This window comes from Ictalurus punctatus, chromosome 2, assembly GCF_001660625.3.
Source record: "Ictalurus punctatus breed USDA103 chromosome 2, Coco_2.0, whole genome shotgun sequence".
Lineage (NCBI taxonomy): Eukaryota > Metazoa > Chordata > Actinopteri > Siluriformes > Ictaluridae > Ictalurus > Ictalurus punctatus.
In genome coordinates, this window is record NC_030417.2 from 9459078 (window position 1) to 9480210 (window position 21133).

At 36.4% G+C, this 21133-nt stretch overlaps 1 protein-coding gene across 6 annotated transcripts in view; it reads left to right on the top strand.

Moving 5' to 3' along the window:
• Window positions 1–10436: 10436 nt before the first annotated feature.
• Window positions 10437–21133, top strand: part of LOC108256302 (rho-associated protein kinase 2) — a 57062-nt gene continuing 46365 nt past the window's right edge. For 3 of the 6 annotated variants that reach the window (XR_008398260.1, XM_047159458.2, XM_047159464.2), the window contains exons 1-4: window positions 10438–10951; window positions 16600–16681; window positions 17414–17514; window positions 20789–20926. Coding sequence is in view for 5 of the 6 variants with exons in the window: in XM_047159458.2 (XP_047015414.2) it covers window positions 10853–10951; window positions 16600–16681; window positions 17414–17514; window positions 20789–20926 (420 nt within the window). In the remaining variant the exon portion in view is untranslated. Of the gene's footprint in view, window positions 10952–16293; window positions 16335–16599; window positions 16682–17413; window positions 17515–20788; window positions 20927–21133 lie in introns of all 6 variants that reach the window. The other 3 variants (XM_047159462.2, XM_047159457.2, XM_017452995.3) reach the window with 3 other exon arrangements.

Genomic DNA, 21133 nt, shown 5'->3' on the forward strand with positions numbered 1-21133 from the left:
ATATATATATATATATATATATATATATATATATATATATATATATATATATTTCAGTCTACTTTAAGTTTTACATTCAGAAATGCCATAATAAAAGGTTAGTCGTCCCGTCCCCAACCACACACACACACACACACACACACACACACACACACACACAAACCCAACAGCAACGACAAAACATTCACGTAGCCCAGGGGTTCCCAAACTTTTCCAGGGCGAGGCCCCCCAAATGGCATTAACATTTGACCGAGGCCCCCCTTTTGCAAGATGTCATTAGAACACATTAAAAATACACACTTCTGAATATATCCCAGTATTTTACGTTGATGTTTTGTCTGTTTAGCAATTAGAAAGTTAGGTATAGCAAATGTGATTTTAATATGTATTGTTACAAATAACATGTTATAGTATTATAATAATGCATATATATATATATATATATATATATATATATATATATATATATATATATATATATATATATATATATATATATATATTATTATAGTACTATAATCTGTTATTTGTAACAATACATATTAAAATCACATTTGCTATACCTAATATATATATAATAATACCCTATCTATATATAATAAATACATGATATATCATGTATTTATTTATTTTTCACACCAAATTGTTCAGGCCCCCGGGTGCCCTCTGGCGGCACTTTGAAAACCACTGACGTAGCCTACTAACGTGATCCAATTACGCTATGGTTTGATTTCATTCTGGGCTTTGAAATTGCATGATTAAATCATGTTAGAGTTACTAAAACAAATTGTGTTGTTGTGTTAATTCAACCACGTGGAACCGAAGTACGCATTAAAATGAAGTAAATTGAGTTAGCTCCACACACCAACGTCCTACCCATGTAAACGCATCCATAACAGTTATTTATATGTGAAAACATACAGGTAAAAAATAAAATCCTAACACTGCTTTTACTGGACTTCTCACATGTGAACATTCTGTGCCAGCTAGAGGTCTTTTATTCTATTGATATTTTTCTATTGATACTCCTTGCCCTCCTCCACCATAAACAAAACAGGAAATTAATTTAGAGAAATAGCTTAATGATTTTAGCTCATAACAACTGGTATCAAGTGAAGTTAGGAAGGTAGGAAGGAGGTAACTACATCAAATAAAATTTGTTTATACATTCTTAATTTATTTTATGCCCATTACTAGTCTTACTGAATAGGTATATAGCCTCTATTTTACTAATCACCAGTATAGTGCGCAAGTGTTCTGGGCTGAGTTTCCCAAAAGCATAGCAAAGATCATTTTAATGGAGGGAAGGTTTTCCACTGTAATGCTTGCTTTACCATTTAACAGTGATCTTTGTGCTTTTAGGAAACTCAGCTCTGATTAGTACTTTTATTTAAGACAGTTATTCCTGTGATGAGTGTTATTTCGAATGTGGAACACCTCCCAACCAGATGTTTCAACCTGAACAAATTAAATAAATCCACTTGTTTGAAACTTTAAAAAAGGACAAAACAAAAAACACAAAAAAACAACAACAAAAAACACACACACACAAAAAAAAAACTGAGGTGCATGGTGGGAGATGGAATGAATACAGTGTGGTCCAAAAGTCTGAGAGCAGTGAAAATGCTTTTATTTTGCATTCTTTTTTAAATTTATACAGCTTTCGTTACAAATGATATTACTGACAACTACTTGAGTTAAAAGTAGCTTCTATGAAAAATTTACACTGATTTCAACGTTTCTTAGTATTTGGCATGTGCCCCTTTTTGCTGACACAGACTCCACATGTTTGTGAAAAAACTTATGATCCATTTTAGATCAAATCTATCTGTCATACCGCTGCAAACCAGCAATTCCATTTCCCAGAATGCCTCACAAGCCATATACATGGCCGGCGACTACCCACAAACACGCAAACACACACACACACACACACACACACACACACACACACACACACACACACACACGAAGATGCTCCATCCCCGGAGTTCTAATCAGAGACACCTGTTTCCAATCATACACACACTCACACTACTCCATTTAAGAGATTCTCATTCAGTCATCAAGTTGTGAAGTTTGTTCTTCTCACGTTTCCAGTTCACACTGTCCTATCGACCCGGATCATAGAATACCAAAGCTGATGCACTGTCCTGGGTACATGGCCCAGAGGTACAAGTAAGCTTAGACGAGTTTATTCTCCCACGTACTCTCAGCTCCATTGAGTGGGAGTTAGATCAGACCCTAGCACGAATCCCAAGCTCTCAGATCCCAGCTGCATGTCCCCCAGTAAACAGTATGTGCCAAACAGCATCAGCTGGAACTCATCACTTGGGCCCACACAGCGGTTGCCACAGGCCACCCAGATACACAGCGCACCTACCATCTAATACATGAGAAGTACTGGTGGCCCAACATGCTGAGGGATGTTCATCGAGGGGTCTCATCATGTTCAACCTACCACGTCATTGCCGCATCGCACCCTCTTTCCACATTTCCCATCTTAAACCAGTCACCTCATGTCCCTTACCCACAGACTTGCTACCTGAAACACCCCTCCTTCTCCGTTGGACATCAAAGGTCAACAATAATACATTGTGAAGGACATTCTCAACTCTCACTGCAGGAGGGGTAAGCTTGAATCCTTAGTAGAATGGGAGGGATATGGGCCGGAGGATCAGTGCTGGGTTCCCGGTCAGGACATCTTGGACCCCCAAGCCTTTGTACCGTGTCTGTTTATGCTGATTTTTTTTTTACTTTGCTTACGTTTTACGACCTCGTCTCTTTGCCCTGCCCTGTTTGTAACATTTGCCTGATCGCCTGACCTCTGACTGTTCATGATTATTGAGTTCTGCCTTATCCTTTGGACTTCTTGTTGTTTTATTAAACTGCCATAACTGCATTTGCTTCTGTCTGCGCCTCCATATCATGACACTATCAGAGTGTTGTCTGAACACATGCTTCAATAGAAGAGATTACACATGAAAATCTGACCTTTTGTGCAAAGCAGTTAACATGGTCAATATCACAAATTTGTTTACATTTAAATAGAGACCTAGAAATAGTGCAAAATCTTCAGTGAAAATGAAATATTCAGGATATTGGACATTTACTTTCTTTGTTTTAAATATTTAAAATTCTAATTTATTTATTTCCAATTTTAAATAAATTTTAAAAATCCCGGATTTTCAATGTGCTCTGAGTATTTTGGACCCCACTGTAAGTATGCATGTAGGTTCAATATTACCATTCACTAACCCTAGCTAATAATGGAGCTGAGTTAAAATACGATGTTACAATTATATATCTAAACAGGTACACAGTGAGAGGAAATAAGTATTTTGACAGTATTTTTTTTGTTGTTATTCAATACATTTCCATTGCATATAACCACTTCAAAAGACACATTGTCAGTACAATTGGTTCAATAATATGCAGGGGAAGATAAGATAAGATAAGTTAAGATAACCTTTATTGATCCCACACTCGGGAAATTCCCTCGTTACAGCAGCTCAATTACACACACACACACACACACACACACACACACACACACACAAAACAGATAGGAAAGAATACACATTAAATAGGAATAGAATTGAAATAAAGTATCTATATATATATATATATATATATATATATATATATATATATATATATATATATATATATATATATATATATACTTAGATACTTATACTTATATATTTAGATATAGATGTGTAACACCTTGTTTATATACATGAGTAGATAAATGGATTATTAATAGAGGGCTGAACAACAAATAATAATAATGTGTGGGTTGCTGATGCAAAAAAAACTGTTAGCAGTGCTACATTATGTTGTTGTTGCATTAAAGAGTCTGACTGCTGTAGGGGTGAAGGACCTGTAGTAGCGCTCTTTCTTGCACTGAGGGTGCAGCAGTCTGCTGCTGAAGGAGCTGCTCAGGGACCCCAGAACCTCATACAGGGGGTGAGAGGAATTGCTCCTGATAGACACCATCTTAGCTAACATCCTCCTCTCCCCCACCACCTCTAAGCTGTCCAGAGGGTAGACCAGGACAGAGCTAGCCCTCTTGACCAGTTTGTTGAGGCGTTTCCTGTCCCTCTCTGTGCACCAAACTCCCCAGCAAACTACTATATAGAACATAGCAGATGCTTCCACAGTGTCATAAAGTTTTACGCAGGGTACTACACACACCAAAAGACCTCAGTCTCCTCAGCAGGTGGAGGCGACTTTGACCCTTTTTGTACAGGACATCTGAGTTTGTGGACCAGTCCAGTTTGTTGTTGAGGTGAACACCCAGGAATTTATATGTCTACACCCTCTACCCTGTATGCACACCTGTGTAGACCGAGTTGGCCTCCTGCGGAGGTCGACTACCATCTCCTTTGTCTTGCTGGCGTTGAGGTAGAGGTGATTTAATTCACACCAGTTGACAAAACTAATCATCACCTGGACAGGTGAGCCACGCAGGATTTCACAAGGCACTCAGAACACTGATAAGAAAGATACTAGAGAAAAGTAACAGAGTACACTCGGATATTGTGCTTACAGAGGTAGCTGGACATTATCTATGCATATTATGAACAGGTTTCACAGAAATAGAAGGGTTATAGAAGTGTGTGTGTGTGTAAGGAATTATGTTTACGTATACAATCTTTTAAATAGAATAAAGAAGCAGTGGGGAAGGAGAAGGGAGTTAACAGGCTTAAAAAATAGTTATTTTAATATTAATTTTTTAACATTAATTTTAATGTTTTCATCACTAGAAGGCACTGTAGAGTCTGAAATGAGCTTCCTGTTGATTCCTTGATGGAAGAGGAAGGCAATATTTCTCAGAGTAACACAGCATGTGTGTGAACTAGCTCTATAAAAGTGTCAATCTTTTTGGTGTATTTTGAGATTGGTATACATCTCCATTCATTTTTCTTGCAGCCATATTCTGCACTGAGAACGCTACCTTTTAGACATTTTTGACAAACTTATAGACAATTTTTATATTCAATATATACATACATATATATATATACATATATATATATATATATATATATATATATATATATATATATATATATATATATATATATATATATATAGACAATTTTTATATTCAATATATATATATATAATTTCAGTCTTTTTTTGTTTTTTTATTTGTAGGTACTTGAATAGAATCTATATATTGTTAAGCTTGAGTCTCAAAGAATGTCATTACAGGCCTGATTATTATATTTACATATGTGAATAAAATATTTTTCCATAATAATAATTACATTATTACATTAATGAGAAAATATTGATTGTTTTTGTTTCTGTCAGTCCCAGACTGGGTTTAATTTGTCTGATCCTGTTTCACAATAAACAGCTGCAATAGTTTATATCACTTTGTACATACCTGTATTGGGTGTTGGCCCAGGAGTCTGCAGTGACCTGCCTTTAATTTTCTCCCCCATCATACCGTATGTATGCACTCATTTTAACACATGAGCACCTTTAAAAGTATTCCAGTGCATAAATAGAAAGCTCCCAGCAGCAGAGCTTAGACTGCATTTATTCTTAACCTAAGGTATAAATCCACAAATGAGAGGATGACTGTGTCAACAGCTGCTATGACGCTCACTGATGACATCACTGTTCATGTATGCCTATGCCAGCACAAGGTCACTTGGCATGCTTCACTAAAAGCCTGTGGCATGCTTATGTAATTACACTTCCTTATACACACTGAGGTTTTATTTGCTGAGCATTATTGCCTTAGGACTAAAATACAGTGTAAAATGTGTTTCAAGCTTTGCTTCACTGGGGCTGTGCATATTCAATTGTATCATTATAGTAAATTTGTATTTCTGTAAAGCTGCTTTCTGACAACGTTCATTGTTAAAAGCGCTATACAAAAAAAAAATGTAATTGAAAAATGCTGCATAATCAAACGTTCACCTAAACGAGTCAGCTATAATGAGTCAGCAACTTGTTTTACACTGATTCCTGAAAATATACAGCAAACAAATGTTTATTTGTCTTTTTAAAATTAAAAACTCTCATTAGACCCCTAAGCATTAGCTTCCCACAGTCTGAAGGCAGAAATGTATCAGAAATCTAGACATTGTAATTTTAGATATAATTGTAATTATAATTATTTTAAATTGATTTTTTTTTTTATTTAAATTTCTAAATACAGACCTCCCTACTATTTCACTATATTGTTTATATTTTACATAGCAAGTGTTTATGGAAAAGACCTCTATTACTTGTTAGCTACGTTAGCCACATACATTCATGGGAAAAAGAAAGTCCACCCTCTTTCAATTCTATTTTTTAATTTATGAGACCCTAAATTGTGTAATCCTCAGCAACTTTTCTAAACAACAAATAACCTCAAGTGACAAAAAAAACCCCCACAGATTTCAAAATGTTTTGGGCTTGCTTTGCAGCCACAAGACCTGGGAAACTTGCAGTCATTGAGACAACCATGAACTCCATTTTATACCAGAATATTCTTGAGACAAACGTGAAGCCACCTGTCCAGCATCTTAAGCTGGGCTGAAATTGGGTCATGCTACAGGACAATGATCCCAAACACACCAGCAAATCGACATCTGAATGGCTAAACAAGAAAAAAAATCAAGGTGTTGGAATGGCCAAGTGAAAGTCCAGACCTCAACCCCATGGAGATGCTGTGGAGGGATCGTAAGAGAGCTGTGCATAAACGAATGCCCTCAAACATCAATGAACTGAATCAATGTTGTAAAGAATTGTGGGCCAAAACGATGTGAAAGACTGATTAAACTCCTACAGAAAATGTTTATATCATAGTTATTGCTGCTAAGGGCTTTTCTACGTGTTACTGAATTATAGGGTGTACTTATTTTTTCCACCTGGTTTCTGAATGTTGGTTTACTTTTTTTAAAAAAACAAAACAAACAAACCTACATATAGAAATCTCTACAGCAGCTCTGTTCTTTTCTTTCTTTCTTCTTTTTTTTTATTTTTATTTTTTTACTTTTTGTTATTTTGGTCATTTGCTTTGTGTTTGTTTGTGGTGTGGAAGTGGAATGGCGTTTATGGTTGCTCTTTTTTGAACTGAAACTTTTGTGCTGTGAGATTTATTTTTTTTTCTTTTGCTTTTCCTGGCCGGTGTATTTTGTTTGCTATTAATCCCCACCGCATCATGGAGAAGGGAGGGATGTGAGTTGTTTCCTTCTGTCTTTCCAACCATTTGGTGCTCTGCTGCATATCTAACTCTGGGTGTTTGCTTCCTTCATTGGTTTGAGGGGTTTGGATAATCTCTGTTAATGTGGCCGACCTCTTAGTGGTGTGGTAATGTATTAGAGTGGGATTAGTTTTGTTTATTTACTGTTATATTTTTTTTAACAGTGCAACAAAGGCTAGGCCTTTGATTATTTCACATTTTGTTGACTTGATTGTGTATGTTTTGTTTTGCAAGTGTATTAGTGTGTATTACTAATACATTGTTTTATATACAGGAGCTGAGGGTATGCTAAGGTGGGTGTCCTGGTGCTGTGGTGGTGGGGTGCCAATTCACTGAGTGGTATGTCCTTACCTGGTGTGGTGAGTGGTGTGTAGTGAGGTTGTGACTGAGCGTGTGTTTTCTTGGCCACCTCCCGACAGAGGGCCTCTTGTACATGCCCCTCAGGCCTGTTGTGTTTGTATTAGAGGGTTTATTTTGATTTACTGTTTACCATTCCTGTGTATTTGTTGGCGTGAATGAGTTTTCATTTGATTGTGTTCGTTTGTTTTGAAAGGGTTCTGTTTAAGGCCCAAACAGAGTCCTGTGAATGAACTCTTCAGTCTCAAGTGAATTATTTTAGTTTTCATTTGTGTTTTTCTTGAATGTTATTTTCTTTTCATCGGCATGTTTATTAATAACTTCTTTCTTCTTGAATCTTTGTGGCTAGTGTAGATTCTGATTTAGTGATTTTCTTTTTTGTTGTTTTTGTTCATTGTGTACATTCTTTCTTGTGCAAGTTATTTTGTTTCAGTTCCCATGCTTTCTTTTGGGTTGTGTCTTTTCATATGATCGAATGAAATTAAAGTGTTTTTAATTGTCAATAAAAGTCTATTGTTTTTATGGGAACCACACTTCTGACCATCTCTATATCCGAGAACAAACCTGTGTGTTTTGGATTGGGTAGAAACCTATGGCTTATAGTGAGTTCCTGGGATTTGAGGCCCCGGGTGGTGTAGTCAATGTAGGAACCTTTCTAGTCTAGTTCTTTATATTATCTGCTCGTCAGACCACTGCAAATATAAGTGCAACATTATCTTCTAAGGGTTTTAGCTGTGGCAGTGCTGTGTGTGTTTAGTAAGTTAATCCATTTATTCCACCCGCCATTTTGAATTAAGTTTGGTTGAGCTTCATTTAGAATGACGTTAATATTAAACCGTTATGAGCTTAATAAGCATAAGTCAAACTGATTTCAGAACACGTGTTCAGTTTTACAACATGTTTTCAATTCCAGTTCAACAGAAACACAGAGACCTCTAGGAAACATTATGAAGCATTTCCAAACCCAGTCGTATTTCTACACCAATGTTACGTTATTATGATTAACAATTTGTGAGTACTTAAGAGGTGTGACTCTATTTCCTCTACAGTTTTCTGCAACACTGAATTCTGCACCAACAAGAATTCTGCACAAACAAGAATTCTGCACCAACAGAGACTTGTGCTGTAGCCCATTTAATGTACAATTCCAAACAGCATTTAAGATAATTGCTTGGAAGATGTGTAGTCTGCTGTGTAGCAGTTTGAGAATGTGGCCAACAAAATATTGACATGATTAACATTAAACCATGTGATTGATTAAAATATCATTAATAGAATTAGATTTTAAATCAGGTCAATAATATAATAAAAACTGAAATAACCAGGTAGAATACTGACAATTTGGATTTTATATTACTTATATTTTAAAAGTACCTTTGCAATAAGTAAATGGGTCAAATGTATTGATGAACTAAATAATTCAGATAGGATTTACCATATGTGCACTCCAGACATTACCTACTAATTTAGGATAAACCATACTCAATAAAACATGGGTTAAAAAATTGTAAAAGCAAAGCAAAGCAAATTTCACTGCGTGGGAATTTGTCCATTCAGCCACAAGAGCATTAGTGAGGTCTGTCACTGATGTTAGGTGAGGAGGCCTGGGGTGGAGTTGGCATTCCAATTAATCCCAAAGTTCAGTGTTCAGTCAGGTTGAGGTCAGGGCTCTGTCCAGGACACTCGAGTTCTTCCACTCCTACCTAACACACGTCTTCATGGAGCTCGCTTTGTGCACATGGTCATGCTGTAACAAGTTTGGGCCTCTTAGCTCCAGTGAAGGGAAATTGTAATGCTGCAGCATACAGAGATATTCTATATAATTGTGCGCTTCCAAATTTGTGTCAACAGGGAAGAACCACATATAGGTGAGATGAGCCTGTGTCCACATACTTTTGGCTATATAGTTTGATATTAGACCTTGATATTAGATAGAGTTTGATATTAGATATTGATGTTGATGAATTTGAAGTCCTATTTAAATTTGATTAATTGATAGCATGAATAAATATTCTGCAAATAAATAATGTTTGAAACATGTCACTGTGGACGAATACTCTTAATTTTTTTAAAGGCCTAAATCAATGCTGGTACAGCATGTGTCCCGATTTACCAAACATGTCATTAAAATGCTTTTTACAATTTTACAAAATTTAACAATTTTGTCAAAAGGGTAAGACATGCTTCTTCAGAATACAGTCTAAACATTTTACTGTCACATGTAGCCGTGTTGGACACAGTGGCTTCGTGGTTAGCACTGTTGCCTCGCACCTCCGGGGTTGGGGGTTTGAATCTCACCTCCGCCCTGTGTGAGTGGAGTTTGCATGTTCACCCCATGCTTCGGGGGTTTCCTCTGGGTACTCCGGTTTCCTCCTCCAGTCCAAAGACATGTGCTGTAGGCTGACACAACCCAAATTATCCGTAGTGTGTGGACGTGTGTGTGATTGTACCCTATGATGAGTTTGCACCATGTCCAGGGTGTCCACCCCTCCTTGTGCCCCTAGTTCCCTGGGATACCTGTGACCCTGTGTAGGATAAGCGGTACAGAAAATGAATGGATGGATGTCTTGAATTCACACTGCATCTCATGACCTTACTATTATAAAGTTCTGTCCCTCCTTCATCCTTAACACAGATAGATACTAAGGTCACGATTTATTTTCCACGATAATTTCAGCAGTAATAACAGAGGGGTAAACGTGGGTAGATCAAGGTGTGCCTCTTCAAAATACATTACAAAAGTGTCGAAACGTAGGCTACATATGTAATTGTCTTTTTTTAAGCCAGTCCCAGTAAGCGCTTATTTGTAGCGCACTCCGATCCTGAGCGCTAAAAGCGTCATGTGAGATCAGAGAGCAGGAATTCCGCCTTTAGCTCTGCAAGGAGCCACAATACAGCGCGACACACACACGCGCACACACACACACGCACGCACGCGCGCACGCGACTTTCGTTTCTTGGCGACTTGATCCACATTTTACTCTCCAGTCTCCGAAAAAAAAAAAAATGAATGTAAAGGATCTCGCGCTCACGGCGCTGTAGTTTCCGTCCCAGAATAGGACTGGTAGGACAACGTGCCTTTACTATACAGATCGCGTGTTTAAATCAGAAGAACACCAGCAGGGGAGTTTTGCTTGACTGGTTGAGGTGATCTGTAGTTAGACCTTTGGATTCTGGCTTCCTTTGGGACTTTTGAAGCCCTGAGATCCCCGCGGATTGCTGTTTCTCTGTGTGTGTGTCTCATGTCTGGGCTGATTGTGTCCTCTCTTCACTGGCACCATGTCGCCCGGAGCGGAGAAAAGACTCGCGTCTCAGATCAGACTGCTGGAGACCTTGATCAAGGACCAACGATCAGTAATCAATTTGGAGAGTCTGTTGGTAAGAAGAATTTGGATATTGGTGGGCCACAGATTTAACCGTTTATCTTACGATCTCGTGCTGTTTGCAGTTAAGTATTTGAAGGCTACCCTGTATGGCCAAACATGTCTATTATCGGTCCCTCCTTTGAAGGTAAATGTAGTAAATGCTTTCATTTATTGTGGTTTTCTTCCGAAAACGCTTGTAAAATATCTGAAGATTATCAGTAATCCAGGTGATTGAAGTCAAGGCAGCTGGTCCTCATCCAAGGAACTTTTAACTTAATCCCCTTCATTTAATTACTTATTTACCAAGAGCTGTGAACTAGATGCTTCCAGCAGACACACACACACACACACACACACACACACAAAAGAGCAATCAGTAGGTGATCACTAATGTGCACGTCTAGGGGTCCCTGAGAAGAAAGTGTTATAGATCAATATATGTATGTATGTATTTTACAAATATATATATATATATATATATATATATATATATATATATATATATATATATATATATATATATATATACATACACACACATACATACATACATACATACATACATATATATATATATATATATATATATATATATATATATATATATATATATATATATATATATATATACTTTTTTTGATTCAGACTGTAATAACCATTAGGCCCAGACCTCCTCGTTTTTTAATGTGTTGCTCTGTAATGAATGATGGAACATAACTTTCTGGAGCCTAGAGCTAGGCTCAGAAAAAGAAAGAGAGCAAAATCCTCAAACCAGTCTAACAGGGCAGCCTCTGCCACCACCCCTGTGAAATATCCCTGCTCCAGTCCTCATCTTATATTACACCATCATTAAAAACCTGAAACTGAATCTCTGAAAAACAGCATGGTTAATTTGTGAAAGCAGAAGCCAGAAGCCAAAAAATCAGACTGTTGTAAATAACATATTAGTACTGTAAACAATTAAGCAGAAATGCCAGGTTAAAGGGTCAAGCTGGTGTTTTCAGGTCTTATCTGCTTTTGTGCGATATGATCTCTGTGTGTGAAGGAACACACCCTTCTCCTCAAGAATGTGCCTGTCTTGGAGTGCTCTATTTACAATCAGTGTCTGTTTGTGTGGTTTTTTAAGCAGCTCTGAGGTCCTGGAGTACTCCTGTCCCACACATTTAGTTGTTTTCCTTACTTCCACAAAATTAGCTGATTGACAAGCCCTTCCTAAACTTATGTGGGTGAGTTAAAGTAGGATAAACACTGAAATGTGCAAGTCAGTGATACACCATACAACTTTATTAGATGATCAAAAAGCGTTGTTCCACCATAAGTATCCCTCTGGGTATTTTACGTCAGACCTGTGCCTTTGATGCAACATAGGAAGTGGGTGACTTGCAGAACAAGCCTTTTTTGGAATAAACAAAATGGTTTTTGGTCAGCGCCTCCAGTAAATCAGTCAGATTATCCATAATTTCCAAAGAACTATGCCAAAGAACTATGCCACAAAACTCATACTAGTATGTAAGTACACAGTAAAATCCCCAGTGTTGAATTAACACCACAGTGTTTATTCATGTCTGATTGGACATGAATGAACACTGAAAGAGTTAATTCAACACTCTAGGTGTTAATTCAACACAGGAGTTTTGCTGTGTAGGGAAAAAGTGTTGACATCAAATGAAACAACAAAAAGTTTTCTTAGTGAATGTTTAAAGCTATAAAATGGACTATGCAGAGAAATGTATATTTACCTCACTTTCTGATACTGTTCTCATTGCATAATTATGCTGTTTATGAAAAATAATAGATACCCATAAGCTTGCAATGGGGTTATTTTGTGATATAATTTGGGTGTGTGTCACCAAAATATGACAGCAGGGATTTAGCTACTTGTCTTCCTGATACCTCATACCAGCTCAGGTTTACATATATATATATATATATATATATATATATATATATATATATATATATATATATATATATATATATATATATATATAAATGTCAGGTGTCCCAAAACACTTAATTAGTATTTAGCAAACGCTTACTAACAATGTTTAAATATTACTCTCTGCACTGTCCAGTGATACAGTGTGCAGCAGTATTAGGAAAACATTTATGCTGTGATAAAAATCATAATGATGGCTCAGTCAGGATATAAAAACCTTCGCATCTACACCCAAAGTAAAATAGAGGTCGATTTGAATTAAATTTCTATTTAAGAGCATACTTCATTTTATTCACCATATAAATTTCTGTGGCTCTTTATTTTTTCCATCAAAATATTTGGCAGATGTTGACCAACATTTGATTAAAAAAAAAAAAATTTAAAAAATGAAAATAAGTGTGAGGTCAAATGGCAAAGCAGAATTAATAGAGACATTTTTGTTCTCACGTTCTGGTCAGTAAGTATTCAGTTTTGCTGAGGTTGGTATAATTCAGGACGTGTTAACAACACTGACCAGACTCCCAAGGTTGTTCTTAAGGTAACATTAACACTAATTTCTGCATGAGCATACATTTTGAAATTTATGTAACACACATGCGAATAGAGGTTTGTAATCCTTTACTGCATACTTTATGATACTCTATATTGCATTTTATCGCTTTAAATAATTTAAAACAAATTTCCATTTTTTTTTTTACATTTTAGATTGTATTTTGGGATACTTTGCCATATGGAAACACTGTACTGAAATACTGTGGAAATGGGCCTATTGAACATTTCATTCTGTTTTGTCAGAGATGAAGCAGTGGTACACATTGCATCTGGAGTATTTAATTAGTGTGTGCTTAATTTCTTTCAAAATCAATCCCTCCCTCTGATTGAAATATGAGTTATGTTTTAATTAAACATATAGGTAGGACTTTATATACTACCTGAACATTCCTTACAGCAAATACCTGTCTCTGATGCATCTGCTAAAACTGGTTCTTCTGCACTTACTGCATTATTGGTCTCCTTTTAGATATGCTCTACCGTAACTCATCTTTGATATTATCTACATGAAAACTACATTCAAATCGTCACCTATAGTCATGAGCTGTGATTAGTGACCCAAAAAGGATAAGATTGTGAATATAGTATAAGCAGCAGAAATGAGTTTCCTTCCCAGATTTGCTGGATAGCGTGTGGAGAGCAACAGTCTAGGAGAACCTTTGAGTAGAGCCTCTGCTCCTCTGAATTGAGAGGAGCCAGCTGAGAGAGATTATATCTCACGGTTGGTTTAGGATTGACTGGGGTTCCATCAAGAGGTGCTGGAATCTGTTGCTGTGGTTTGTGAAGTCTGGGTTGACCTCAGCCTGTTGCCACTATAACTCATACCAGGAAAAGCAAAAGGAAAATGAATGAATGAAAAAAGGAATGTATGGTGAATCCAACTTAATGAATGTATGCAATGATACCTACAGTAATATATAGTACAGAACATATCAGACTCAAGCTCACGTGATGTGTGATTGATCAGTGAAAAGTATTTTGGAAATGCTGACTGTTTTGCATTTGTGTTCACTAGAATTTCTTGAAACATATTTTGAAATATCATTGTTTTATGTCACATATATATTCCAAACGGAAGATCCTTAATACTTGTCATTTTAAAGCCAAGATCAGACGTAATCAGACTTAATTCAACTCCAGTATTCCTCCTAGCCCCCACTTCAGTTGTTACAGGGGAAAACAACTTTCAGGAAGCTGAGGTCACATCCTCGAATTCAGAAGAGAGATAACAGATTCCAGCATGCTGAGTGGCTACCACTTCCTGCTTGTGCGTGTGTGTTTGTGGACATGTACATTGTGCTACGACTCATTTGTAGAGCCAAACTTAATGGTGTGGGTGTGTGTTTTTGGGAAAGGTAGAAGGGAAACTGAGACAGAGAGGCAGTAATTGAAGCTAAAATGCAGAGCTGAATGTAGTTGTTGTACCAGCTCCTGTTTTTATGCTGAATGATGATCAGTTGTTTGAGAGACAAACAAACGGTGAAGGAGTGGGTTAGTGGGGTATAAAGAGTTTGAAGGTCTCATTTGAACATATTTTTAGCTCTGTATTAGCAGTCCTGGGAAATGCCACTGACCTGACAGGAGCGATGGAGACAACAGCCTATAGAACTTTTCTATAGACTATTGTTGATAAAATAATTTTGTTATGGTTTATAGATTTTACCATCTTTGCAATCTTTTTAGTTCTCTCTTGAAGTGAAAGTTTAATTGCATGAACATATTTTGCAAACATTATCTGAATAATCAGATACCAGGCAAATTGTGCATGTATGTACCAGCATAATGTTTATTCATTGAAAGCATTTTTATTTCCAACTTTTGAAAAAAGAAAACTTTCAAAAGATTTTTATTCCCTAATGTCCCCTCAACAGGATGAAAAAAAAAAAAAATAATAATTTTATTCAAATTGTACTTAGGTTCAAGTTGACATTATTCCATTATTCATAAATGTTATGTTATTGAGTTCACTCAGTTCAAATAATCAGTCAATTATTCATTCCTGCATTCTTTTCAGTAAGCACTTCATCTTGGTCAGGGTCACGGTGGATCCAGAGCATATCGCAGAAACACAGGCATGAGGAAGGAACACATCCTGTATGGGATGCCAGTCCACATACATTCACACACTCATTCACACCTAGGGGGAATTTAGAGTAGACAGTCCATTTAATGGCATGTTTTTGTGAGGAGGGAGGAAATCAGGATGGAACTCAGACACTGACGGAGTCATAGTCCTTACAGCGGAGAAAACATGATGAAGTGCCCTAATGGCTGCCCTTCAAATAGAAAAATGTAATGAAATGCCCTCTAGGCTGACCCTGCATGGTAGAAAATGTTATGAAATCACCCCTAGAAGAACTCGAGTGTCTTGTCCTGTTCTCAACCCTGCTGAACACCTTTGGAATGAACAGGAACGCTCACTAATGCTCTTGTGGCAAAATTAACACAAATCCCCACAGCCACGCTCCAAAATCTAGTAAAAAGTCTTTCCAGAAGAGTGGAGCTTATTATAACCGTAAAATCTGGAATGAGATGTTCAACCAACACACATGGGTGTGACGACCAGGTGTCCACAAACTTTTGACCATATAGCATTTTCACATATTCTTGCCAGTGTAACTTTGTTCATATCATCTCACTGTTGCTTTCTGCTTATCTATCTCTCTCTATATACCAATGGCAACTTTGTAGCATGCAGAATGTACAGTATAATCCTTCAACCCAGTATTAATGTCCTCAGCCTATTTGGGTATAAGCTAACATTATGACAAGATTCATGTGAATATTTGTGTGAGCATATTTTTCTTTGCTTTTCAGCTGTTTTTTTTTCACAAAGTAATCCAATCCAATTTTAAATTCTGCAGCACATTAAAATGGATGCATGACCACAATATGGAAACTGATTGTGAGTTCATTATCTATATGATTAGCATATTTATATCCGTATCATTTTTTCTTATGTTTGTAAATTGTTACATTAGCCTAATGTCACACTCATAAACTGTAAACTGTATTTCTTTTAGAATTCAACTTCCTTGTTCAGCTTTTCTCAGTATATTCATTTTTAACCACAATTACTTTGCAAATCAATATTCCAAGCTTTACTGATTACATGTCCAACCTGAAGTGAACGTTCTAATCGTTCAAATTTTTGTTCTCAATCTGTGCAGGATTCTTTAAATGCCTTGGCCCTTGATCTGAATCACCCTGCGCTGCGGAAGAACAAAAACATTGATGCCTTCTTAAACAGATGTAAGCACATTTAAACAAACAGCACAGAAATAAATGCCCACTGTTATTTGAGAGCACTATGGTACACAGTAAATTTACACAATTTCCCTTTACCCAAAATAGTCGATCAGCCAAGACATGCTTGGTACCCGAACTGTCGGTTAGAGAAGTGATTTTGATGACAATATAGTTCCAATTTATATATTTAGAAAAAAAAGTAAATAAATGTATTCTGCATTATTATGAAGCTGTTAATGTACAATTTCTATTACTGAGTCAAAAATGTCTTTTGAGAAGAGTGTGTTGAGCAAGCGTCGCTTGCTTGTTAGCAACATTAGCCTTGTAGCTCCAGTACAAAACTAACAAATCAAACTAGGTTTGCAAAACAACAAATCAGTGTTGGCTGACTGACAACATTTGATGTTAGTAGGAAAATTGGAAAAATGTAATTTTTGTACAAACTATCCTTTTAAAATTAATAGTCCCTTATAAACAATATTATTTATGAACAGCAGAAAGAAACCTGTCTATTTATATAGATATCTTCACCAATGTTTTGAGATGCCTGTACATTTAAATTCAATCCTGTTCCCCCCATTCACTTTTCTTATGAAATAAATAATCTCCAAACCTGAAGTGTTTGTGCTGTCACATATGCATATTTTACGGAATATTACTGAATACTGAAGACTTAATTTAATAAGTTTCAGAAATGTAAGAAATTAAGAAGAGTTTTTGTGAATTGTTGTGTAGATGAGAAGGCTGTAAACCGTCTGAAGGAACTGCAGGTGCGGCTGGATGATTTTGACCAAATCAAATTAATCGGCAAAGGAGCCTATGGAGCGGTGCAACTGGTGAGTGACTGCTAAGCTCTGTGTGTGTGTGTGTGTGTGTGAGAGAGAGAGAGAGAGAGAGAGAGAGAGAGAAAGAAAGAAAGAGAGAGAGAGAGAGAGAGATAAATATGGAGACGGCGTCTTCTAACTATGTGCTATTTGCCTTCAAGCATTGACTTTTGTTTGGTTACGTTCATGCTCCTTGTCCTGTACAAGATTGCACATGTCCAGAGATTTCAGGAGTGTGTGGGTTGGAATAGTGTGAGATCTTATACACATTGGGTTATAATTTAGGTTTTCTTGGCATTACTATGAATTAGAATATGTTGGAAGAATGTGTTTTTAAAATGACATTTTATGAGTTTATTTTCACGACAGCTATCATATTTACAGAGCATTATGCTATGATAATTAATATAAGCATAGTCATGTATCAGTCCCTGGGTAGAGTGCTTAGTATAAAGGTTTCTTGCTCTAAGTTGGAGCATTAAAGCATTTATTTACTAAAAGTAAAATATGATCAACACACAGCTTTATAACATATTCACAATCTCAGATGTTATCACAATCTTACAAAGATGTTAGTTATACTCTCTCCATGTATACTATCTCCCTGTGTTGTGTGTCCTGCTCAATAGCACCATTCTGCTCTTCCTCAGCTCCTCGTGCTTGTCTCACTCCCTTTACAATGAAAATCCCACTTCTTTATACCTGTTAACTCTCATAATCTCATGACCACATTTGAAAGTACTTTCCTACACTTCAGAGAATGAGATGATGTCTGTACGTCGCAAAATTCTGATTAGCTACTGTTAGATCATTCTGGAAATTCCCTGGTCTTATGTAATGTGATCAGTTAGCCCATTTTTCTCACATCTGAGTCCCCCCATTAACCATCCAGGGAGTCTCGTGCACATAAATCATTGTATAACACCAAGAGGACCGAGAGCTTCTCCAGGCCTATTGCTCATGAAGTCAACATTTTTGATAACAACATGCTGCTTGATTTTTCCAGGCAGGCTGTCCTGCACTTCTTTGTGGAAATGCAGTGATGAATTATCCCAGTGAGGTCAGCATTTTCAGTTTAACAGATAAGATTTTTTTTGGTCAGAATCCACAAGTAACTTATGTACAAAAACGTGCATGCATTATTTATGTGGAAATTTAGTGTGAATTTCTGTAAGTCATGAACTTGACTGCACTCCCTCTCTGTTCATATACTTTACAGACTTGTATGACTTTACAGACTTACCCATAAGACTAGTATTAAGCTTACTGTATCAGTGGTTAATATTTCCAAAAGTTACTGCTATTTTTCAGTTTGTATTTTTCAAGTGTATATGCAAATGCCAGAAACATGACTTTAATATGTCATCAGTGTATGAATTCCATATTCAAGCCTTTCTCTTCAGTAGATTAGCTTTTTATCAATATATATTTATGGTTGCACTAGAGTGATGCATGCTATTGCTAATTATGTTGACAGTATAATCATTTTATGTATCTGAGACCAAATTTCTCTAGAATATATTAGAGATATAATAGGGTTGCTAATATTTTCTGGCTTCCCCTGTTGTGCAAGGACATCTATAAGATGTGAATCAATGCGAATCCTCACTCTATTGCTATCTAATCCATATCTATTTCACTTTTGCACCAGTGCTTGGCACTATTTCAGATGAAAGACATATTTCAAATGCAATTTATTGCCTGGTAGACCAAGTGCATTATTTTAGTGCATAAGTTTATATTAAGATATTTCATTATGCTAAGAATAGTCTTTTCTTGATGGTTGCACCAGATGATATTTTGTAAAATGAACAATAAATGCAAATGCTTTGCAGTTGTGATCAGTCATCAGTCAAAACACTATCAAATATTTTTATTAACCAGATCAATGTTTTCAACTTTACATTTTCTTATACTTATTTTGAGCATAACCTCTCACACTCATTGCTGGTCAAAGTTTTTGAACACCTTATATTGCCATTGTTGGTTAATCTTTAAGAAATGTGTTCTTAAAGTTAAATAGGTGTACAGGAACTGAGAAATATTTGTGACTTTTTTTTTATTTTATTGGGAAAAAAACATCTAGATGTAACTGGAAAAGGCTGATCTAGATCATCATTAGCTCACAACATATGTTGGTGTTACAGTTGACACTAATAATGTTTAATATGAACGATGAGAGTGAAAAAAACAACAACAAAAAAATAAGCTTACAATACCTTAAAGTCCTACAGTAACTGGTTTACACAGGAATTTAGAGTGCCATTAAAATCTGAGAGTGGACAATAAGTCTGTCCTTAAACACAAAGATATAGGTATTTGATGATTATTGAGCTCCTAATTTAATTACCAATAGTGGGTAAACTGTAATAAATCATAATGTGTTCAAATTAATAATTTGACCAAAAATTTAAATTTACACAATTTCCCCTTTATCCAAAATGTAGCTAGACATGTTAGAAATTTGCATCTTCATCCGGTTGTACAGCAACTACAAAGCTGACGAGTAAGGGAAGCATATATCTACCAGTTTGGCATTGTGTAAACTGCATGGTCTAAATCAGCACACACTTATAAAAGATAATTTGTGTCCTTTTAAAATTTTCCTCGTCTAATACTTATATTGGTGTAATACTGTAGAGTTCATTTAAGATAGATAAGGGTATTGTGCCTTGAAACATGTCTTTCTGGCAGTCCTGGATTTAAAACCCACTACAGTTGCTGTAATTGATCAAAGCATTCATAATCTCAGGATTACTGATTATCAGAGCCCTGCAGGACAGAAGCACACCATAATGGTCTGATTAATGAGATTATAGTCGGGTTACAGATGTATATTGATTATAGTCAGAGTTTAAACTGTCTACAGAGGTCAGCACTGATTTGCTATGATTGCTCCATATAGCTGTGTTTTATAGCTCTTTGAACCTTTAAATGCCATTGATTTCCTTTAATGGGGAAAAAGCACTTTAAGTTAATTAATTATATTCTTTCTTGATTTATAATACAATGTGTGTGTGATTGTGCCCTGTGATGGCTTGGTACCTTGTCCAGGGTGTCTCCCACCTTGTGCCCTGAGATAGGCTCCAGCCTCCATGTGACCCTGTGTAGGATAAGCGATACAGAAAATGGATGGATGGATGGATTTATAATACAAAACCACATTTAAAAAAATAAAAATGTATCTGCACTACATTCTGTTCATATTACTGTTGGCCTAACGATGGCATATTGACTAATTTGTACCTGTACATTGAACTAACTGTGCATGTATATCTGCGTTTAGGTGCGGCATAAGGTCTCTAAGAAAGTATACGCTATGAAGAAGCTCAGCAAGTTTGAGATGCTCAAGCGCTCAGACTCTGCCTTCTTCTTTGAGGAGCGGGACATCATGGCCTTCTCAAACAGTCCCTGGATAGTGCAGGTAGAATGGAAATATACACCATCTACACACTATGTTTCACACACACACACACACACGCAAGCACGCACACACACACACACACACACACACACACACACACACACACACACACACACACACACACACACTTGAAATGTACTTGCACCCATCCACCATTAAGAAATAAATGGTTTTTAAAAAAAAAAACCTTTTATTTATTATTTATTT